This window comes from Chroicocephalus ridibundus, chromosome 9 (genome assembly GCF_963924245.1).
Source record: "Chroicocephalus ridibundus chromosome 9, bChrRid1.1, whole genome shotgun sequence".
Lineage (NCBI taxonomy): Eukaryota > Metazoa > Chordata > Aves > Charadriiformes > Laridae > Chroicocephalus > Chroicocephalus ridibundus.
In genome coordinates this window covers 37946167-37969479 of record NC_086292.1, presented here as the reverse complement: position 1 = coordinate 37969479, position 23313 = coordinate 37946167, and the positions used below count along the sequence as shown (strand labels likewise).

Sequence of the window (23313 nt, the reverse complement as noted above, 5' to 3'; positions counted from 1 at the left end):
TCAATCAGTTTATACACAGAAATCTTCTTGTGGTTTTTTCAACACAGTTTTGTAGACCAAAGAAATCCCACTTTTTAATCCAAATTCACCCCTGTCAGCTCCCTAAGAGCTCATTGTGACATTGTTCTCCCATTTTTATTATTATTCTTTGAAGACAGAAATACTGAGTGCTTATGTGTAAGACTTCTAGAAAAGGATCCAAGACTCCCATAAAAATCCTGAAAGAGGCAACTGAGGTAAAGAGAATGTTATAAATAGGAGTTGTGGTGCGAGGGGGACTGGGTAAATCTCGTAGCACTCCTCCAGGCTTTAAGCTAAGCTTTGCCCCTGTGCAGCTCTAGTACAAAACACCTCTGTGTTTATAGATGTGCATCACTGTATGGATTGTACAGTTAGCAGTATTTATTGCAAAACACACTGAGTGACAACTAATTTCACTGGTACAAAACCCTGTGTATGCTGGGACAAAAAGACATACAAACATGAGAAGGCATCAGTCAAAATAGCCAGTAGATTACTCAGAACAAGTAGGCAAACTGTGCATAGGAAAGTCAATAATTCTTCCTGTTACTAGCACCCACGGGCCCAGGAATTCAGCATCAGGTGCTTGGTGCCATAGTCCTGGGTTAAGGAGTATAGGATTCCAACACCTGAGATGCTCTGTGCAAAGCGCAATCCAACAGCGGTCTGGTGACAGGATTTAGTAACCTGGACATGCGGATTGCTTCCTTTCATCCTGTAGAAGTGAGAGCCGTAAAATGTAATGACAGCAATTTCAAATAAACATTAACTATTTCAGTGATGGTTATTATCGCAAATACCAAGTTATTTATCAAATTGTGGTTAATATGTGAACAGAATTGCACCTCTTATCAGGCCTCTGGACGTGCCTTTCTACCTTCATCTGGGATGTAGGTTGTTAGGGTGTTTCATAGTGTCTTTGAGCTTTCTCCAAAATCTCAGCAGTTACCAACAGCTGGTGTGACAGTCATGAGGACAGGCAGACAAAATACAGTCCCAGCAGCTCATAAGGAGTTTACTTCTTGCAAACCCCACATTTGTCCAGGTCAGTGATTCTTAACTGTCTCCTGCCAGAAACACGCACCAACAGAGACGTGGAGTCTCAGTAGTGCTCAGCTTTTCTTAACTTTAATTTATGGTTTTCTTAAAAGAAGTGCATGGATTCCTGTCAGTCAGCAACCGGAAGCCACTGATCTCAATTCACTGCAGAGGACTGAATGGTTTTCCTTATATTATAAATGTTGATATAAAATTTGGTGACGCCTTTAGAAATACTTTGGTACTTGTTGTTAGCGAAATAGTTAACTTTGTCCAAATGACAGAATTTCTTTTTTTCTTTTAAAAATATTGCTTAAAACCTATTTTTTCCCCCAAGTGATAGAGAAAATTTGGATTGAAGAAGCCAAGGGAAGCTGAGAGGAGTATGTCGCAGATTGTACCTCATAAGTAAACAAACATCTTCCAAGATGAGGTATAGAGAATGCAAAATGTTTAGTAGTGTGTGCGCGGCATGGCTAATTTTGAAACTTTATAGCAGAATTACAACTATTAATTTTTAATTGTTATTCACATTAAAGAATAAAACAAATGTCCATCTAGAAAATTCTAATGCTCTAACTGTAATTGAGTGTGCAGCTTGAGCTGCCCAGTAGCTTTATATGTTTGTAAATAATCAGACATCTGCAAGCAGGAGGAGAATTTAGGTGCTAGCTGAAAGCTTTTTAGCCAATGCTAGAAGAGCGTCCCAGCGCCCCTAAGCAGGCTAGCTATAAGGGTTGTCCCTGTGTTTGATCTGTGAGCTGTCTCATCACTGGTTAAGGGGTGATTTGGGTCCACAGATCTCAGGAGCCTTCATGTCCTCGTGAATGTGGGGATCTTCTTAATGATGGAGGTACTGAAATGTTTGGAAAAGGACCACACAACATCTTATGGGCAGGAGGAGGACTTTACTCGTGACTATGCTGATTTTTGAAGGAACAAGGGGACTACACATGTAGGAAAAATGCAAGGCTTTTTTTTTTTTTTAAGAAATCATGACTTCAATTCATTGAGTATTCCTAGCGTAAAATTTGAGTAGTAAGCTACAGTCTATTTTCTGAAGTAGAGAGAAAGCTGTGACAGCGGGTGACTTGCTTTGGAATGTCGATGGTCCCCAAACAAGGGGCACGGTGGTCCTCAATTAAATTAGGCGTCAAGCAGCCATTTCCTGGGGTGGACGGTATTATTAGAAAGGTCAAGGTGAAGAGCTGAAAATGTGCAGTAGCTATTTACTGCTAGCACCCTACCGCTTGCAGGTATTCCCAAGCTTGTGGAAATGGTGTTACGCCTTTGGTCAGTGCTAGGCCCGCTGCCTTGCGTGAGGTGCCAGTGCTGCTGCCCACCGCTTCTCTTGGGGCTCAGTTACCCTGCGGCCATTCTGGGCGGGGGTCACTGGCCACCGCAAGAGGTGGTTGGTTTAAAATCAGGGGAATTTGCACTTGGCGGGTGGTGCCATGCGGGGAGATGGCCTGTCCGGGGTGAGAATTACTAAACCCTCGGGAGCAGGCCCGAGCTCCGGGCAGAGGCACTTGAGGCTTTGTCACCGCCCGGGGCCGCTGGCTTACGGTCCCGAGCGGCGGATCCGGCGGGCCGCGCCATGCTGCGGATGCGGGGCGGCCACAGGCCCGATGGCCCACCGCTGTCGCCATGGCAACGCGTAAAGCCTCCCGGCGCGTCCCCTCCCCGCCGCAAACCCCGTTCTCGCGAGACTTGGCGGGCCCGGCGCGGCGAGGCCGAGGCGCTCCGGGCCCTTTTCAAACCCAGCGGCAGCGGGGCCCCGGCCCGGCCACGAAATGGCGGAGAACGACAAGCCGGAGGCTGCGGCGGCCGCGCCCCAGCGCGGAGCCGAGGATGCCGCCGCGGCAAGCCAGCCGCCGCCACAACAACAGCAGCAGCCACAGCCGCCGCCGCAGGATGAGGAGGCGGCTTCGGCGACAGCGGCAGCAACCAAGAGCGGCGGGGGCAGCGCTAATGGCGTTAAAATGTGTGTGTGGGGCCGGGCCGGGGCGGGGCGGGCGGAGGAGGGGGGCAGCGCGGCCGGGGAAGCGCGGGGGTGCGGCTGGCCCGCCTAGGCCGCGGCGCGGGGAAGGCGGCCGGCCCTCTCCGCCCCCCGCCGGGCACCGTGAGGGGTGGCCGGGTAGCGAGGGAGGTGTCTGCCGGCCCGGTGCCCTCCGGCGGGGTGCACAGAGGAGGCCGTGGGCCGGGAGCGGGGGAAGGTGAAGTTTGTTGGCGGAGCGGCGGTCGCTGAGGGGAGCCCGGGCGCGGGCGGTGTGGAGGCTGCGGGCCGCAGGGCTGCTGTAACGGGCTCGGGTCAGGCCGCTCCTCGCAGCATCCCGCTCCAGGAGCGTTCTGTATCCTCTGTAGGGTTGTTTACGTCTTCGCTTCTTATCGTAGTGGTGTGTTTTGCGAAGCCTTTCATCTATGTTTACCTGAGAATGGTAAGACAGCCCTATAGTGATTCACTTTTTAAAAACAAACGCAAACTCCTACATGCATGCACAAGCTTTTCTTGTAAATATAACAGTATCCTATAGGGAACATGTAAACTGTGTCTTACCTAGCAGGTCTAAAAGGAACACAGTGTAAGGGAGCCAGAAGTGCCAGCTCTCTAGAACAATGCCGTGAATAACCTTTTATGGGTTTGGTTGTTCTTGATGTCAGGCTTCGAGGGTCGTCTTTCTTTACACGAACTAGATTTTGGCTTCATATCATTGGAATTTCAATATCCCTTCTAATCTCATTCACATCTTGGAGAGAAAATACGTTTATAGTAGGCCTGCTGTTGCAGTACATCAAAGTTGTTGAGATCTGTGAAGTTTTGACATGTTCTAAGCAACCCAGTGTGGTACTGTTGTGTTTAAAAATGCACATGGGATCAAGTTCGATATAAAGCTGGAGGAATAAAGGCATACTTCATGCCTTTACTTGACTCCCTGTGAAATTCAAATAGTTTACAAGTTATAGATTTAACATTACCATAAACCAACAGGTTTGGTTTGTTTGGTTGTTTTTTTTCTTTTTTTTTTTCCCCTGGGCCTGGCCCTCAGCTTCCAAACTACACAAATTTTGATTGAGTTTTCACAGGAAGATTGTGACCCTTTTGCACCTTTGAGGCATGTAACATTTTATTGCCTTTTGGAGTTGCTGCTGTTCAAATAATGACTTAATTTCTCTGTATCCCTCCTTCTGTCAGCAATTTCCTTATTTTCCCTCTGAGACTAATCAGAAACAAATGAAAAATCACAGTCATTCTGCATGGTAGAAATCACAACTTTACATTTGAAAATAATGCAAAGTTCTTGGTAATAGAATTTCTAATCTTACTCTTTCACACGCAGTTTCCAGTCTTCCCCAAAACACTTCTGTGAAAGATAAAAATGTCAGTGTGCAGGTGAAATGTACTACTTAAAAAAAAAAAAGTATTTCAGTAACCAGGTTTGCTTAGCACTCAGATTAAATTGGAGAGGAATCCTGGTCTCAACTTTCACACTTCCCTAAGTGCATTGTTTTGAGCAGGGGAGCTGTTTATTGCAGCAAAGCTTAACTGATTTATGTGCTTTAGAATCACATATTGTGGATTTCTTGCGTTTCTGTCTCTGCTGGTCTTATTATTTGTATGGACGCTAGTGAGCAGAGAAGTAGAAGTTTGTTAAAAAAACCCCAAGCAGCTTTTAAGGCTTTCATGTTGATTTATCTTGTGCTTATTATTTTTTAGGCTTCTGGTTTAGTATTTATATATGGAAACCTTGTCTTTTGTTTCCAAAACTTTATGGAAGTTCAAAGGCATTATGTTTCAAAAGGTAAAAATTGCTCTTTTTAGTCAACGAGGATATGCTTTTTAAAAAGAAATTGGTGTAGACATCTCTTTTTCAACCCTAGAAATCTGCTAGTGATTTCACAGGCAAATAATAATGAAATGTATAAAATGATTAGTTCATACAAAAGGTAAAGAGTAGAAATTTCTATTGGTTTTTCTCCCAAGAAAATAGTTTATGAGACTCTTTTCTTGTTGTATAGATGACTAACATGTCATTGCTTTGAACGTATTATTTGATAGAAATTATTTTTAATATTCAAGGAGGGGGGTAAGACTTACACCCACAGAAGCATCTCTGGCTCCAGATTGTTCACTGGCCTGTTGGTTTTGGCAGATGAGTTTTGGAAGAAGGATTGCTTTTTAATTAATCCTCTGTTTTCAGGAGACTGTCTGTGATCCCCAGACTAAGTGAAGTGTCATCTTGTTTCCCAGATTTAAGAGTTTATGCCAGACTCATATCCTCTGTGCTCTCCACTGGTTTGTGCAGCCAGGTCTTATAGAGCCCATGGATTCCGTATTTGGAGACCTGGCTCTTCCTGAGCACCCAGGGGCTGTTTCATAATCCTCTAAGCAGGAAAGAGCTTAAAAGGCTAAAGAGGATCCATTGCTCTAATCTTAAAACTTAGGGAAGAACTCGGATTTTACTAGGAGTCTCATTGGGCAGGAGTTTTGCATTCGCAAATGGGACTGGATTGGAAGGAACCGATCTGACTGGAAAACCTGATACTCTGCGCTTCCCCTCCAGTCTCCCTGCAGCTCCATGCAGTTCCCTGCATTGTTTCCCCCCGTTTCACTTCATTACACAGCCACTCAAGAATTATATTGCCACAACAGACAGGATGGTGTGGAGGAGGGATGATGCAGAGGGAGGCTGGAGGATGCTTGAACCAGATGATGTGGTGTTGACATTGAATGTTTTAAATTTGACAAATACTTGGCCCAGAGGAGTCTACACATTTGTCAGTTATTAATCCTCTCTTAATCCAGTTGTGAACACAAGGACTGTGAAGTTCATATAATATGAGGACTTCAAAATTTGGGAAAAAGTCGTGGGAGAAATATGGATGTATTTGAATGTATTCCTCCCTGAAAAGTGCCCAAGCTTGGTTTAGCTTCCTGAAGGGCTGTTTGTGTGTGCTCTTGAGTGCAAGACTGCTACTCACTCACTGTTTTGTTAACTATGCAGAGAGCTGAAAATACTAATTTCAATTAATCAAAATCAGTAATCTTGGTCTTCTGTTAGTATGCTGAATCACCTAGTAACACTATCAAGAGCGCTGAAAAGTTTTGGATATTTTATCTAATTCTGCTCAAAGTATATAGTTTTGTCAAAGTTGAGATTTGGGCTGCTTTAAAAGGGAGGAAGCAAATTTTCCTGCATTTTCATCTAAAAAATGAAAACATTTTAATAAGAGAGCAGCTGCTATTGTTAAATTTTTGAAAGACCGAGGGCCAGAAGTCTGTTTTGTTGTTGTTTCTAGTGGATAATACCTGGTGACTTAATTAATTTCAGATGCAGAGGATGTCTTGATACACCTGTTTTCTGTGCATGTAGCAAATTTTCAAATTCTAGTAGTGTTAGGCAATGAAAGTGAAAGAGCATTTTTTCTTCTTAATTTAATTTTAATTTCTGTCTAAAAGCAGTCTGGCACAAGTTGTGAATAAAAATTATTTATGTGGTAAACAAAATTAATTTGATTTACAACCTATTAGAGTTACTTTTTATATAGTATTACGTTGAATGAAGTATATCAAGCTGTTCCATAAATTAGACCATTTCAGCTGTCACTTCTGTGGTGAATATTGTGTAAGTTAGCCAAGACTGATGGAAAATTATTGAAGCACCGAAGCGTGGATGCTGTAGCTTATTTTTCATCTGAGTCGTCGTATTTTGATATTTGTAGCAGTTCCGTAGTACCATCTTGCTGAATCTTGGTGGACATAATGGAAATTGAACGTAACTGAAGTAGCAAGGTGTGCTTTCTTTGCTACAGTAGTGAATAAATCTATTATAACATTATTTTTTTGTTCCAGATAAAGCAATGTATTTTGTAATTAGACTGGTAACATGAATTTATTTTTCCTAACTCAAAAAGCAGCATTTAACATCCTGGGAGTTAGCATAGTATACCCCTTAATAACATAGGAGGTGTACAGCTGTATACATAGGAGGTATAATAGTCTAATGATCCAAAACAAGACTAATATTTTTTTTGTTTGGGTGTTTGTTTGTTTTTCTTTTTTTAATGTAGGGATAATGATGAGACAGCAAAAGAAGAGAAAGCACCTGTGAAAGAGAAGTACGTTGCAAAACCAAAGGCAATCCCTTCTCTTGGAAACAAGAATAGATTCCACCCCTATTCAAAGGACAAGAATGCAGGCACTGGAGAGAAGAAGACTGTTAATCGTAATAGAGTTTTCATTAGTAACATCCCGTATGACATGAAATGGCAAGCTATTAAAGATCTTATGAGAGAGAAAGGTAACTTATTCCTTATAATACACTTCACATAGAAAGGGGTAGACTTTAAATGCAACGTATATGTCCTTTGAGCCACACAGATTTGATATGACTACTTTTTTTACTTTTTTTTTTTTTAATTTTTGGCCTTTACTTGGTTCATCTATCTCCCTTCCCCCTCTTTCATCTGAGACAATTGCATTGCAGGGTAGGATGGGTAAATGAAGTGCTTACAATCTTCTGCCATTCTAGTGTGACAGTAGAGAGTATATGCATGACCTCATGACTTCTTAAAGAGATTGTGTTTCGTCTAGTTGTAGTCTTTGTAGATTTTATTTTTTTAAGGGTTATTGTATTTAAGCAACACATTTAGTGTGTTAACATGAATAATAAAGGACGTCTTTCAAAAGTTGTTTTGTATTTCTTTGGTGGAATCTGGCTGTGGAATTAACTTTGTCTGCATTGTCACTACTGCCATGACTGTTTGTCTGGAGGTTTGTATTAAAAGCTTGTTACTTTTGTTGCAGTTCTGATAGAGTAATCTTACTACCCCAAATGTTTTATTTTAAGTTTGGGGTAAAATAATGCTAATATTTGAATTCTGTAAAAAGTTAGTTCTGTGTTTTCCTTGAAAAAATTGATTCTTCAAAAGTAATGCAAAGCACACTTGGCTTTTAGGCTGTGAAAAATGCCAGAACTCCCCTTCTGTAACTGCTGGTTTATCTGTTGTAAGGTGACGTGACTATTTGATTGGTTTATTTACTGAAACTTCCTACTTTAGAAAGTGAGTGGCTTGCTGTGAAATATTTGACGTGTAAATTTGGTTATTACTGAAGGCAAACTTATGATTGAAGACATTCAGGTAGAAAGTCACCTTAAAACAGGTGTTGTGAGTAGGATGATAAATGTAACACTTTCCAGTTGAACGTTGACGTTTCATTTGTTAGGTGAAGGGACTGCGTATATCTGAATTTGTTCACCAACTATATCATACTGGCCAAAATATGATCTGTAGTATGAATTAGGTTAAATATAGTTGTTTGTTTTTAGCTTTTGAGAATGTGGCTGCTGCATATTTCTGAAAATTAGCTAAATTATATAGCCATTGACAGGAGGTACGTTGGTCTGGTTTTGATTGTTGGTGAATAATAGGTGCTTCTCTGTAGAGTTGTGCACAGGGGCACAGTAAAGAAAGATACTGGTGTTTAAATGCATTGTCTCTTGGTATTTTCCCTTTGTATGTCTTATGTAGTTGGTGAGGTTACATACGTGGAGCTGTTTAAGGATGCTGAAGGAAAATCAAGGGTAAGTGCCGCGGGCAACAATCTGCTAGAGGTTTAAAAGTTCCTCAGCAGTTTTATTTTTGTATAATACCTGTACCAGTTATTGGAAAGTAAGTTTCATTTTTACACTGATTTTCATTAAGGTAGCCTTGAGGATTTTGTATTAGAAGTAGTCTGACACTTTCATGCAACTCAGACTAGCTGGCTGTAAAGGACAAAATACTTCTGTAAATGTTAACAGATGGCATTTACTTAATTCTTCTTTTTAGTCAACATCTTTGTTTTGGTACAAATCTGTTTCATATAAAGGGCGTTCAATAAACCACTGATTTTATTTAAATTTTGTTAGCGTAGTATTCTCTTCTTGGGGCCAACGAGTACAAAATGTTAGCTAAGAATATACTGTTTGAAGCGCCTGATTTGACAGCTTTGCAGGGTTGGTACTCTAAACACTGGATTAATGTGTATTTGCTTTCTTAAAAATAAATGGATGGAGATGGTTGGTAGCCAACAGAGTGCCAGCAATGAGGCACTAAGAATGAAGATTGTTAAAGCTCCTTTGTCGTCTTAAAAATAGTCAAAAGTTTGGCCAATAGTAGCTCCGAACCTGCAGTGAGAACATGAGAAATGCAGGTTTGAGTCTTAACTGAGGTTGTATCAATTGTAGTAAATGACTTTCTTTAACACTTGTTAAAACTAAAACATGCTGTCAGCTTTGCTTTACTTAAAGCAATCCTCGACTCTCTGCTTCATTAGAAGGATTCTGGTGCAGTCAATAAGGTTATTTTCTTACAAAGTAATTTCTCAATTATGCTAGTAATACTGAAGAGGTATGCAGACGCCTTGTTCATCGTACTGGTATACTTGATGTAGGTAGATTTGAATTTTGTAGTCAGTGGGCAGCTTTTAATGACACAGTGAGTGTCTTGATTGGTTTTTGGTTATGTTTTTGGGTTTTTGTTTCTTTCCACCCTTTTCCCCCCACCTCCTCTCCCCAGTTGTCCTTACATGGATCTGTGTGGCATTTTTCCAATTCTGGTTTGGCTCAAAGAGAATAAAAGATAATGTATTCTCTTGCATTTGAAAGGTATGTATGTTGAGAAAGTAGGAGAAATTCAGCTTGGCTACCAGTAAAGAGCATGTATGATGGATTTTGAAGCTGAAAATAACTTGAGTAGTTATTTAACAGTGAGCTGGGATCTTTAACTGGAATCTTAACTGCTCTATCAAATGCACTGACTGACTGTTTTTTTTTTTTCTTTACATATGATGACAATTCATCATGGATGTAGGGTTGTGGGTAAGTTTCTTTTTCTATGTGTGTAGAAACATGCTACTATCCAAACATTCTGTTAATTTTAAAATTTTAAACTTTATTTGTTTTGTTCCCTCTAAGTGTGGTTGAATTCAAAGATGAAGAATTTGTTAAGAAAGCGTTAGAAACCATGAACAAATATGATCTTAGTGGAAGACCCCTGAATATTAAAGAGGTATGGTTATTGCTGCTGTTTTTAATTTGAAATAGCAAAGATACTCTAATTACTGAGATGACAATAGAGTGTTTTGAGCATCTTAACTGTGTAATGTCCTGTTAATTTATTTTAGGATGCTTTCTTAATGGGCTAAAGTGCCTGTTGGCTTGCAGAAGGTCTTGATGCTATGCCAAGTGAACTGACAAAAAGTGTGTCCTAAAGTCAAAATAATCTAATGCTGTTTTTTTTTTAAAACAGCTTTATCTTTAACTTCATATTCTTACCTTAGTGTCATCAGATCTTTTTCAACCCAAATGATTCTCTGTTTCCATTGCTTCCCTCCTTCAAAATATGATGCAGAACGAGCTGAGTATCAGGCTACTACATATGTCCAAAAATGGAGCTGGAAGTAGAAAACTTGTGCTGACTGGAAAGAGAAATAATGTCAACATTTCTATTGTAGTGTTGTAGTATATGATGGTGTCTGATGCAGTTCTTTTTGTCCTGTTACAACTTTAATAATGGTATTAATAAATAATAATAAAAAAAACTAATTAAATTAATTCAGTTCTTGGAAGAACGTGCTAGACTGACAGTCCTTTAGATTGAAATCTTTTCTACTTGTCCATAGGCTAGGTACAGCATGTGAAGTGGCAGTGCACGCTTCCTCAACAAGTGCTTTGCCAATATGCCTCAACCCTCATCTGAAAGGACCCACCTCTAGAGGTGAGGGAATTAGGTCTCCATGCTAATTCAGTTCTTGATCCCTCTGACATGGACAAGGATATTAGTTGATAAAATTGATGGGTTTATGTAGAATTTCAAATAGTACCTTTTTATTTGTTGCCAGTCCTCTTCTTGATGATTAAGCTTGCTTTATTTTTGCCCATGTTTCAGGATCCTGAAGGTGAACATGCTCGTAGGGCATTACAGCGTGTGGGAGGACAGTTTCCAGGAGGACATGGACCTGATGTGGCACCTGGAATAATGAATTTACCACCTTCTATTCTCAATAATCCAAACATTCCTCCTGAGGTTATCAGTAACTTGCAGGCAGGCAGGCTTGGGTCCACTATTTTTGTTGCTAATGTAAGTTTAAAACTATATTTTACAACTGTAATATTTGATCTTTGTAAAACATCTTATATTCCTGCATAATTCAATTTTAATATAAAGAGGAAATTGGAAACGTTCACAATTAGCGTATTCAACTAAAAATGCTGTGTGTGTATTCAGACTGTGGACATGAAAGAAATGTTAAACTCTTGAGGCTGACATGCAGTTTTAATCATTGCACAGTCATCTGTTGATTTAAAAAAATATTTTACACATTTTTTTGCTAGCTATTTGCAATTGCATTTCTTCTTTTTAATTAAATATACACTTCAGTTTATCTTGCTAGTTACTTTAGACTAACTTAAACAGTTATATTTGTTGGAGGTGCTTACTTCATAAGTTCTTTAGCTGCCCTCCCTTGCCCTATGTCTGCAAGGGGACTTGTGGGAGTACAGTTACTCCTGACAAGAACCCATCCATTTCTCAGTGTTAGTATGTTAATTAAAGTAAAATACGTATATGTAGTATAAATTGTTGCTTTTAGTTATTTTTGGACTTGTTTGCAGTGTGTGTATATTACAAAATCCTGGCTATTTACATATATCAAGCATTTTGGGAAGCTGAAGAGTTACAACAATGCAGAAAATCTCTTCCAAATATAATGGCAGAACAGAAATGTGCACTGAAATCACTAATGTATTTCTATGTGTAAGCTTGACTTTAAAGTTGGCTGGAAGAAACTGAAGGAGGTATTCAGCATTGCTGGAACTGTAAAGCGTGCAGACATCAAAGAAGATAAAGATGGCAAGAGTCGAGGAATGGGAACAGTTACCTTTGAACAAGCAATTGAAGCTGTTCAAGCAATATGTATCCTTGTTTTTGAAAAACAATTGATCAAATATGGATTGGTCTTTAACAGCTTCTGATAGTGTAGTTTTGCAAATGTTGTTTATTTGCCTTGTAGCTTGTATATAGGGACTAGAGTGTAATACTGTGGGGATTACATTTTTAATAGTGACCAAATTTAGTGCTAGAGTCTGAAAAGCTGTTCCTGATAATATTGCACAAGCTTAAAATATGTAGGAATGTGACATGTATGACACTAAATTTTATATACCTGTCCTGGTTTGAAGTAAAACAGAACCAATTTTCTGTTTTGTAATTTTGCTTTTTAGCTGGGCCTCTTCTAACTGACTAAACTCAGAAATTAACAGCACGTTGTTCAGAAACTGTTCACTCTCAGAGTGATAAGACCTGATTATACCAAGGAATGGTATGCACAGAGGCTCTCGCTTAGACTTATTGCCATAACAGCCAAGGTCAGCTCACTTTGCTGTTTGCCCCGTTAGAGGGTCAGAAGCAGAAAAGCATAGAGGGGTCCCACCTGTAGGGAGGATCGGACAGGACAGGTGACCCAAAACTGACCAACAGGGTATTCCATCCCATATGCATCATGCTCAGTATAAAAGCGAAGGGGTCAAAAGGTCAGGTCTCTTTCTTCAATGGCTGATGTCGGAGGAGGACCCTGTCTGTTCGTCTGCTTTGATCCTGATCCAAGCATTCCTGACTCCAGATCCGTAATTCAGCTCCTGTCTGTCGCTGACTCCAGCCTGGGACTTTCCCTGTGCCTGCTGATGACTCGATCGTCATCCTGGGAGCTGGATACGGTTTTGTATATATGGTATACTTTATTTTATTTTATTATTATTTATTATTCCCTTATTTATTATTATTTTCATTAAGATAGTTTAGTTCTCTTTCTAAACTCGTAAATCTCTCTGTCTCTTCCTCTCCTCTCTTTGGAGAGAGGCGGGGGGAGGGCGATCTGTCATTCTGATTGGCCAGTCTGGCCAAAACCATGACAATACCGAACAGCTTGTATAATCCCTTCTGGCCTTTGAATTGGCATTCTAAAGATTAGGTAAGGAAAGACAAGACTCCTAAAAATGGTGCAGAAATAAAATAAGTTTTCACAGTGGTTCTTCTGAAATAGTTAAATTGTCTTCTGTAGTTAGATTCCTTGACTTGCATTTCTCCAGCTATGTTCAATGGACAATTCCTGTTCGATAGACCCATGCATGTAAAAATGGTAAGCTGCTTACATTTCTTTTTACCTTACATGTCTCTGCCAAAACATTGAAAGGATCATAGTGTAACATCCTTTTTTTTTTTTTTTATCAGGATGACAAATCAGTTCCCCATGAAGATTTCCGTGGTGCAGACAGCAAAACCTCACAATTACCTCGTGAGTGCACACTGTTTTCTGCTCCTTGCACTTAATGTATCTTGTTCTAGAGTCTTGGATATGTTGATAAAGAGTCTTGGAATAGTTTAGTAGTGCTTTTTCTTACTGTGGTCTCTTTATGATACAGAAGAAAATCTTTCTTTTGTTGATACTTATCTTTGTTTACAAGGTGGTCTTGGTGGCATTGGTATGGGACTTGGACCAGGTGGACAGCCCATCAGTGCAACACAGTTGAGCATGGGTGGTGGAATGGGGAGCATGGGTCCAGGAGGTAAATCTGTGTTCTTCATTATTAAGTTTTACAGAGCTCTAAGTTTAAAATTATTATTTCTGTGTTTGGAATAATGACATACTCTTGACAAAGCAAGGCTCGTGTAGTGTGCTTTTGAGATGTTAACTGTCTCTGCATTTTTTTAAAATCCATTAGGATCTTACCTGTTTTCTGAATGGTGTTTGTCTTTTTGGTTTAAAGGTATGGGAATAGACGGTCCAGGATTTGGCGGCATGAATAGAATGGGAGGCGGTACGTACAGTGAAGTTCTTTGCATTAAGTATTTTTTAATATTGTGTAGAAAACACTCTTCCTTATTTTACAGGACTTGCCGGATTTCGTGGAATGGAAGGAATGCCCAATATGGGAGGATTTGGAGTTAACCGAATGGGAGGTAGGTGAACACTATTCCTGTACACTTACTACTTTGCTAATATTTATTTATTAAAAGCCCTTTCTTTAGGGATGGGTAACGTAGATGAGTTCAAAGGACATAGTCACTGGCATGAGTGGAAGCACAGGAACTGGCATGGGAGTTAAATATTTAATGGCCGCCTCTGACTTGTGCATTAAACCCACTTCTGTTTAAATAAGCAGCTGTGAAACAAGTGTTGTATGAACATCAGCTTAGATGTATATAATGGAATATTTCTGGGTTTGTTTTTTTTTTTTCCTTTGTTCTCTACAGAAATGTTCCGTGGAGGAATGGGAGGAAACATGGACAGAGATTTTGCTCGTAGTGAAATGGCATTGAACCGTGGTTTTGGAGATTCTTTTGGAAGGATGGGTATGGTAACTGTTAAATTTCCTGTGGTAAATTGCAACATAGTATTGGAAGAGTTTTACTAGAAGAAAAAATCAAGAAGAGACCTGCTTTCATTTGGTTGTCTTCCTCTGTCACCTCTCCCCAAGTCATTACTGTAGGGGTGTAATCTGAGTGTATATTATAGCCATCGCTTAGGATGGAGGTTAAAGTGTGGGTGGCTTTTTTTTTTTTTTCCATCTGTAAAATATGAACAAAATAGTGATCTGAGGAAAGCATTTGGCTTCATACTGTTAACTTTGTGAGGTATTAGTCTTTTGGATATTAAACTATATGCTTCTGGTAATCCTGAATGAGCTGCCTGTGTACCACCTTTGTAAGTTCCAGGAGCCTGCTTTTGCAAATGCATGCTGGAAAATTGTTTTTACTGCAAATCAGGTAGCATTAGATAGGAATGGTGAATTTTGGTGCCCTCTTTTCTTGCCTTCTCAGTTCAAGCAGCTCAGAATGGGATTTATTGGCCTCTTCTGTAACTGAGCCAGCTTTGTTTTGCTTACAGGTGATGTCTTGTTGACAGAATTAATTTTGTTACTTTTGAGTTCCCTCAAATGAGATACTTTTCTATTCTAAGAGGCCTGGAAGTGCTTAACAGTACAGCCTACTTAGCTTTGTTACTATACTGTTACCTGGATGAATGCATTATAGGAGACAGGTTTTCTTTCCCTTTCTTCCCATTTTTCTCCCTTTCCCCCTCCCTTAAATTCCCCGCTGTGAAAGAGAAGAGCTGCTAAGAACATAAGGTTTATCTGGTCTAAAAGTTGATTTTTTTTTTCTTTTTTTAAATTTGGGCAAGTTGTAACAAAGTGTAACCCTTGTGTGCTTCTCTTCAAGCACTGGTAATTGTGTAGAAGTGATAAGAGTGTAATAAGCTTGTCAATTGAGTTAGTATTAATGTCTTGGAATTAATGTCTTAGAAATCAAGTGTATGCTTTCAGACCCTCTCTACTTGCAACATAGGATAAACATCTGTTTCCCAAGTGAAAATCAAAAGCCACTTCAGTTATAAATGTTCATGCAAGCAATAGACTTCCGAGTCTTCTGGTAACCCGCGTTGGTTTTGATATGCATGAACATGGCCACTGTGAGAAACTGATGTAGGAGTCACTCGTTCAGTAGATCCAGCAAACTTCAATTTACCACCTCTCAGCAATCTTACCATTTAAATACTGTTCTGAGAACCAAGATAAGAGTTTCCCAACTTATCCTTAAGTAATGGAAGGAAATTGTAGGAATTTACAAATATAGTAGTCAATAGATCTAGTTTAGTCAGGGAAGACGCTAGTCTACTCCTGTTACAATATTTAGGTTAATGTTATCTTAAAAGGAAATGCTGTGAGTATATTTGGCTTTGGTACCCTGCCAGTTTCAAGGAGGGCAATTTAAGACAGTCTTTGATTGGGCTATGGCATCAATTAGTGGAAATGAAGATGTTTGGTTTGCAGCAGAATCGTTGGAGTTGCCGTTTAAATTGCCAAAATCTTGAAGTACCCAAAAAAATCAAAGGTTGTGTCATAAAGCATCTCTGAGCCTGTAATTTTTGTTGATGAAAGGCAAGTGGCTGAAAAAGTACAGGTAAAGTATCTCTTTTAAGGTGAGAAACAGCTGCAATATTGCTTCTTAGGATTACTTGAGCTTTCCGGTTGTGTTTTCTTGTATTTTTTTTTGCTTGGTTGTTTTTGTTTTGTTTTGATTTAACTTAGGATTATTTGAGCTTTCAGGTTGGTTTTTTTATTTTTTTGTTTGGTTGTTTTTGTGTTTTTGTGTTTTTTTTTTTTTTTTAAGTACATCTTAGACTGCTGGGGAGACTTTTCCCTTTTAAAAAAGAGTGGGTGTAATTGGGATGCACTCACAAACAACTGAAGTTTTCTAGCTCTGGAAAAGTGGGTGGGGTTTTTTTCTTCACAATTCTTTTTAAGGGCAAAATCAGTCATGTTGACAGCAATCTCAAAATTTGACTTGATATTTCATTGCAAGACTCTCTCTGGCCTAATGAATAAATATTAAGATTTTTCTCATATGCAAACTGTTGGCTGAAGTACCGTGAGTAATCCTGCTGGTGTTGAAAATTGATAGTTTTTTTTTAAACAGGCTAGTCCATATTTTTTTGAGGTCTTTGTATGCCTATGACAGCATGTTGTCTCAGAGGAGACAAATATTTCCCACAAGAGACTGTCAGGGAACAATTTTTGCTGTTTTGAACTGTGTGGGGAAAACGAATTTAATGTAAGGCTCAGCAGTGACCTTTTTGTAGATATTAAAACAATGGTGTCCAGCCTAAAGATGACAGTTACTGATCTATTTTACCATAAGTGAAAACTGAACTGTTTCATTTAGGCATGAAAATCAAGCAAGAAAAATGCAGCTGACAGTTCCACTCTGTTCTGCAGTACAGGAATGTAGTTGTGTTTCTACAATTCCGGAAGCTCCCTTGGGATTACTTTCCTGAGTATTAGCACTTTGATTAAATAATTTTTTTTACCCCAGTCTCTGATACCATTCTGGAGATGCCATGGTTCTGCCAAATAGCTCTTATTAAGCGTTGATTTCCTTCCTTTCTCCCTTTTCCCCACCAAATTCCATCAATTCACTCTTCATATGCAGTAGAGAAAGACACTGGGAGAGCTGTTCCCAGCTTTTGCATTGGTTTCTTAAAAATGGGAGAAAGTAAGCCATTTCTATGCTATGAAGTTCAAATAAGACGAAGCCTTCAGTTTTGAGGCTGTTCTTCCCAATGTGGGAAATGGCTCATTTAGTTTTAAGATGTTTGTGCTGCTGGCACACTGTCAGAGGGGAGTAAAGCTAGAAAGAAATCAGAGGAGCTTAAATCCCATAATGGAGGAGGAGGAACTAACATTACTAGATGTTTCCTATTCAGTGTGAATAATAAAGGCACAGGTTAAAGTGTTCTGTAGAAAAGAATTGCCAGGTAACATCGAGATCCGTGCACTTCATTAGCGTGTGCTTTGTTGTTGTCTCTAACTGATGGTTTCAGTGTATTTCACTTTTTTTTTTTTTCTGTTTAGGTGGTGCAATGATTGGTGTTTTTGCAGGAGGAATGGGAGCGCCTAGCATGGGCCCAGTGAGATCTGGAATGAGTAGGTTATCTTGTTTCCATAGAATGTAAATGCATAGGCAATGTAATGACATGGTGTGTACATATAATTGTGTTAGAGGGTTTTATTGTATTGTAGCGTCGTGTCTTGCTGGTGTTGGAAGAAGTAGAATTCTGTTGCATGCGACTGCAAATCTAGTAGTTTTTAAAGCTGTTTTGTTGAGGTAAAAGTTCAGAGGAACACTTGCTAATACAGTCTTTCCTTTAATCTTAGTTTTGAAATGGTTTAAACTTCTGGTTTGGAGGGAGAGGTGATTCAAGTAAACTTGCGTTCCAGGAAAAAGACAAATAAGCAGTTATTTGTGTGAACTTCATGAATCTGAATTTCAGTAATCTCTTGTAATTGAAATAAAAAAATCAGCCTTGAATTTTGTGTAAAGCTCCAATACTGAGCTTATATTGCAGCAACTGTGAGTTCCTCAGGCTAGAGCAGATGAGAAACTAAATTCTTGCTAGTGGCAATCTTGAGAGGCATAAGGCTTAAAGAGAAGGTCCCTCATCTTGATAGCTTTGCTTTACGTTAATTTTTAATTATGAATCCAGAAAGATTATAATAGGATATTTGAATGCCACTGATCTTATTTCTTTGTATAATACACACTAATGTATTTCGTTGCACGTATCATAGGGAAGTCCGTGCTCTTCACAGTACTTGCAGTAACATCTGTTCTCTGCAAAATGTGCTTTCTCTGGAAGACTTTTTTTTTTAAGTGTGGCTGCATTAAGTATAACTGAATGTGAATGCAGGAAGCAAAAATAATAGTATATATATGGTCAAATTATCTTAACACTGTCACAGTTATTGATCTCTTTTTGGTGTAGGGTATCCAATCTTTATTAATTAGACTGGACAGCCTTTTTAAATCTTAATTCTTATGTTCAACGTTTTACTACATTAGATGGTGTGACTAATAGCTTGATGTAGTTTGGTTTTTACTTTTAGAACTGACTTCTTTTTTTTATAAAATAATTGTGCATTTATTACTAAAAAGATATTTTACCTTGTTTTTCTTTCTCTGTGTAGGTGGTGGAATGGGTGGTATGAACAGTATGGCTGGAGGAATGGGAATGGGGATGGAGCGGATGAGTTCTGGTTTTGATCGAATGGGACCAGCTATGGGTGGAGGCCTGGACAGGAACATCGATATTGATCGAGGATTTGTGCCTGGCCCAATGGGAAGTGGCATGAGAGAGAGATTAGGCTCTAAAGGCAACCAGATATTTGTGAGAAATGTAAGCATTTGAATGCATAAAACCCATGAGCTTATTTTGTGTGCATCTTTGATTACATACTGTTTTTCTCTTTGTAATATTTTGTTATTAATAATGCTTTTTTATTCTAGCTTCCTTTTGACTTGACCTGGCAGAAGCTAAAGGAGAAGTTCAGTCAATGTGGTATGTATGCGAATCTTATCCCTGCTCAGCTCCATCGATTTCATGTTTTATATGGTGTTTGTTAGATAAGGACAGGAAGACAAGGTTGTTGCCTTATCCTGAATAATAGTCTGGCTAGCCTAATCTCTTTTACTTCCCCCACCTTTCCTGAGTTATATAAATAATTTTTAGGCATGACATAAGACATGATACCAGGGTACAGTATGGCCTATGTGTACAGATGGCTCAGAGTGGTCATCTGCCACAGACTTTACCCCATTCTGTTAATAAAATTACTCACAGAATCACAGAATGGTAGGGGTTGGAAGGGACCTTTAGAGATCATCTAGTCCAACCCCTCTGCCAAAGCAGGTTCACCTGGAGCGGGTTGGGCAGGAATGCATCCAGGAATGCTTCCAGGAATGCATCCAGGAAGGTTTTGAATATCTTCAGAGAAGGAGACTCCACAGCCTCTCTGGACAGCCTCTTCCAATGGTCTGTCACCCACAAAGTAAAGAAGTTTTTCCTCATGTTGAGATGGAATTCCCTGTGTTCCAGTTTGTGCCCGTTGCCCCTTATCCTGTCACCAGGCACCACTGAGAAGAGTCTGGCCCCATTCTCTTGACACCGCCCTTTAGATATTTATAAGCATTGATGAGATCCCCTCTCAATCTTCTCTTCTCCAGGCTAAGCAGACCCTACTTACTAACAGAGAGCTGCACTGTTTCCTTGATAATCTTTGTAGCCCTCTGGACTCTCGTCAGTAGTTCCCTGTCTTTCTTGAACTGGGAGCCCAGAACTGGACACAGTACTCCAGATGTGGCCTCACCAGGGCAGAGTAGAGGGGGAGGAGGACCTCCCTCGACCTGCTGACCGTACTCTTCTTAATGCACCTTGGTAGACCATTGGCTGCCTTGGCCACAAGGGCACATTGCTGGCTCATGGTCAACTTGTTGTCCACCAGGACTCCCAGGTTTCTCTCTGCAGAGCTACTTTCCAGCAGGTCAATCCATGACCTGTACTGGTGCATGAGATTATTCCTCCCTAGGTGCAGGACCCTACACTTGCCCTTGTTGAACTTCATTACGTTCTTCTCTGCCCAGCTCTCCAACCTGTCCAGGTCTTGCTGTATGGAGGCACAGCCTTCTGGACTCTCCTCGCAGCTCCTCTGGAGCCACTCCTCGCAGTTTTGTGTCATCATCAAGCTTGCTGAGGGTACATTCTAGCCACTCCTCCAGGTCATTATTGAACATGTTGAACAAGACTGGACCCAGTGCTGACCCACTACTAGTTACAGGCCTACAACTAGACTCTGCGCCTGCTAATCACAACCCTCTGAGCTCTGCCATCCAGCCAGTTTGCAGTCCACCTCACTGTCCACTCATCTAACCCACGCTTCCTAAACTTACCTATCAGGAGCTACCATGGGAGACAGTGTCAAAAGCCTTGCTGAAGTAAAGGTAGACAACATCCATTGGTCTCCCCTCATCCACCCAGCTGGTCATTCCATCATAGGAGGCTATCAGATTGGTCAAGCACGATTTCCCCTTGGTGAATCCATGTTGACCACTCCCGATAACCTTCTTTTCCTCTACATGCTTAGAGATGGTATCCAAGATGAGCTGTTCCATCACCTTTCCAGGGATGGAGGTGAGGCTGACTGGCCTGTAGTTTCCCAGGTCCTCCTTGCCCTTTTTGAAGACTGGTGTGACATCAGCTTTCTCCAGTCCTCAGGCACCTCTCCTGTTCTCCATGACCTTTCAAAGATGATGAAGAGCGGCTTTGCAATAACATCTGCCAGCTCCTTCAGCACTTGTGGGTGCATCCTATCGGGGCCCATGAATTTTTGGGTGTCAGGTTTGCCTAAATGATCTCTAACCTGATCCTCCTCGATCAAGGGAGTGTTCCTAACTCCAGGCTCGTCCTGTTACCTCCAGGGTCTGGTGTTCCCAGGGACTGGCCTTAGCAGTAAAGACAAGCAAAGAAGGCATTCAGTGACTCTGCCTTCTCTGCATCCCCTGTCACCGGGGCACCTACCTCATTCAGCAGCGGGCCCACATTTTCCCTAGTCTTCCTTTTGTTACTGATGTACTTGAAGAAGCCCTTCTTATTGTCCTTGACTTCCCTTGCCAGGTTTAATTCCAAGTGGACCCCAGCCTCCCTCGTTGCATCCCTGCATACTCTTTGAGCGTTTTCTTTTTTGAAGCAGGTATTGCATGTCCTCTGGCCAACACAGAGTATATAATGTAGCATTTATTTTGAGACAAATGCATGCAGGGGCCTGGGCCTGTCCCGGTTATGCATTACTTCCAGAAATGGTGCTGCATCAAATCAAAGTTAGTAATTTTGCCAAAGTGGCAGATTGTTTTTTATGCAAATAGATGATCCGGATTAGCATATTTGCAGGCTGTAATGCTTCTCCTTTACGTTAAGAAATAAAGGCCCTTTTTATGTAAGATGAAGGATTGCTACAAATATCCAATAATTCTTTTTATCTAATTCAGAAAAGTTGTCTTTTCACAGAAGTGAATGAAAAATGAAGCTCTGGTGTAGAAATATATGATTGTTTTGTTTTGAAAACGCACATTCAGGATGGGAGGTTTCGAATGAATTACAGGATGGCTTTTCTTGTTTTGGAGAGACAGAAAAGACAAATAATTTAAAACATACTAGTGATACCGAAGACAGTCTTCATACAGCTATTTGCAGATCTGATACAAATTCGAATTCGCAATTCAACTATGAAAAATTTTCAGGTGTTCATATTATATTTTTTGTTTGTTTTTGTAGCTGAGGATATATAGGAGGATATAGGTTCGCTCTTTTTTTAACTGCTTGGGCAACTTTCAGATATTTCAGAATTTTTTTTTTTTTCCATTAACTCCTCGGTAACTAACAGATGTAGCAATTGTGTTGAATTGGTTTTAAGAATTAAGCATTTAAGATTAAGCTAATTTAAGATTAAGCACAAATATAAGCAACATATTGTATTTATGCCAATATCGTAAGGAAGTAGAAAGACCATGTCTCCATATGTTCATTTTCTTTCAATGAAAGGCCAGTCTTCTATTACATGATATTTTAAAATAAAAACCTATGTATTTTAGGGAAAAGTTTCTTGTTCCTAGTGACATTTGTGGGCTCAGGAGTGGTGTGCTACAACACGCCACAAACGAAAACTTGCTAGCTCCAGGCATTGCACATTCTCTGAGGTACCACGACATCGACATAAAAATGTTGCCTCATGAGTTGTGTCCAACCTCAAGAAAATACTGCAGGAATTAAAAAGTGCGTGTTACTTTTCCACCACTCCTAACCTGGTAACTTTACTGTTTTAAAGGCTCTAATTTTGCTCTGCAGCTGCTTTACAAAATCGCTTAATTGTTGCCATTGCTTGATACGTTGCTGTGATGAACATGGTAGACTGGATTGAACTGTAATTCAGTTAATGCCTGTCAGTACTCGTGCTCTTGGCAGTGTTTGTAAATGAAACACAGAACTTTCCCTTAGACTTCTAAGGGCACTTTGTTTCAAACTTGAGGTCAAATACAGGCATACTTCATCTTATGCTAATGTGAAGGAAACATTTGAAACAGTGGATCTTAATTTGGATTCTTCACTGCTGTTTTGACCTATGTCACTTTCCCTGAATGAGTGAACGTACCATCAGTCTGAAAGCGCCAACTTCGTATGTCCCACTAGACTGTATTTAAAAATGCTTTTTTATCACTTCTGATGAGTTCTTTAAGTTCTTAGTGCACTGAAGACTTGAAATAACTGCTGTTTAACTTATTTATTCAGGTCATGTAATGTTTGCAGAAATAAAAATGGAGAATGGAAAATCAAAGGGCTGTGGAACAGTCAGATTTGACTCACCAGAATCTGCTGAAAAGGCCTGTAGGATAATGAACGGCATAAAAATCAGTGGCAGAGAAATTGATGTACGCTTGGATCGCAATGCATAATTTAAAACTGTGTGTTCAGGAACATTCCTATGTCTGTTTAGCTTCTCTATCCTAGTAAGTCATTTTTAGTAACATTGTATGCTTACAAAAGCTGTAAAAAGGAACTTTTAAATCCCACCAGCCTTTAACAGTATAGTGTTTAATATACTGTGATACTTGTTAACTGAATCTTACTATGTTTGGTTTTTAAAGACAATTTGCCTGATTTTTGTTGTTTTTTTAGAGGCACTGAGCACCTGCAGGTCCCTGTAGACCATGGAAGCTTTGGATGCTCAGCGCCTTTGGAAAATTAGGCCAAGTGTCTCTAGTCATTCAGTTTAAATGAATGGTTATACTGTTTTTAATAAATAAGCCATTTTCTCTGTTAATCTCAAG

General features: G+C 40.0%; 1 protein-coding gene across 1 annotated transcript; it reads left to right on the top strand.

Moving 5' to 3' along the window:
- Positions 1 to 2768: 2768 nt before the first annotated feature.
- On the top strand, positions 2769 to 23306 carry MYEF2 (myelin expression factor 2). Its single transcript, XM_063345519.1, has 17 exons — positions 2769 to 3043; positions 7129 to 7358; positions 8590 to 8642; positions 9913 to 9920; positions 10017 to 10110; positions 10990 to 11181; positions 11862 to 12015; positions 13188 to 13237; positions 13330 to 13393; positions 13563 to 13664; positions 13866 to 13916; positions 13990 to 14058; positions 14353 to 14451; positions 17511 to 17582; positions 18624 to 18832; positions 18943 to 18994; positions 22775 to 23306. Exons 1-17 carry the CDS (start codon positions 2853 to 2855, stop codon positions 22936 to 22938), a joined length of 1854 nt encoding a protein of 617 aa, XP_063201589.1. The 5' UTR covers positions 2769 to 2852; the 3' UTR covers positions 22939 to 23306.
- Positions 23307 to 23313: the final 7 nt, after the last annotated feature.

Excerpts from the sequence above, each read along its gene's own strand:
- MYEF2 (XM_063345519.1), top strand. The coding sequence starts at position 2,853 with ATGGCGGAGAACGACAAGCCGGAGGCTGCGGCGGCCGCGCCCCAGCGC. Across the intron at positions 13,238-13,329 it reads GACCCATGCATGTAAAAATG|GATGACAAATCAGTTCCCCA; the intron begins GTAAGCTGCTTA and ends TTTTTTTATCAG. Across the intron at positions 18,833-18,942 it reads ACCAGATATTTGTGAGAAAT|CTTCCTTTTGACTTGACCTG; the intron begins GTAAGCATTTGA and ends TTTTTATTCTAG.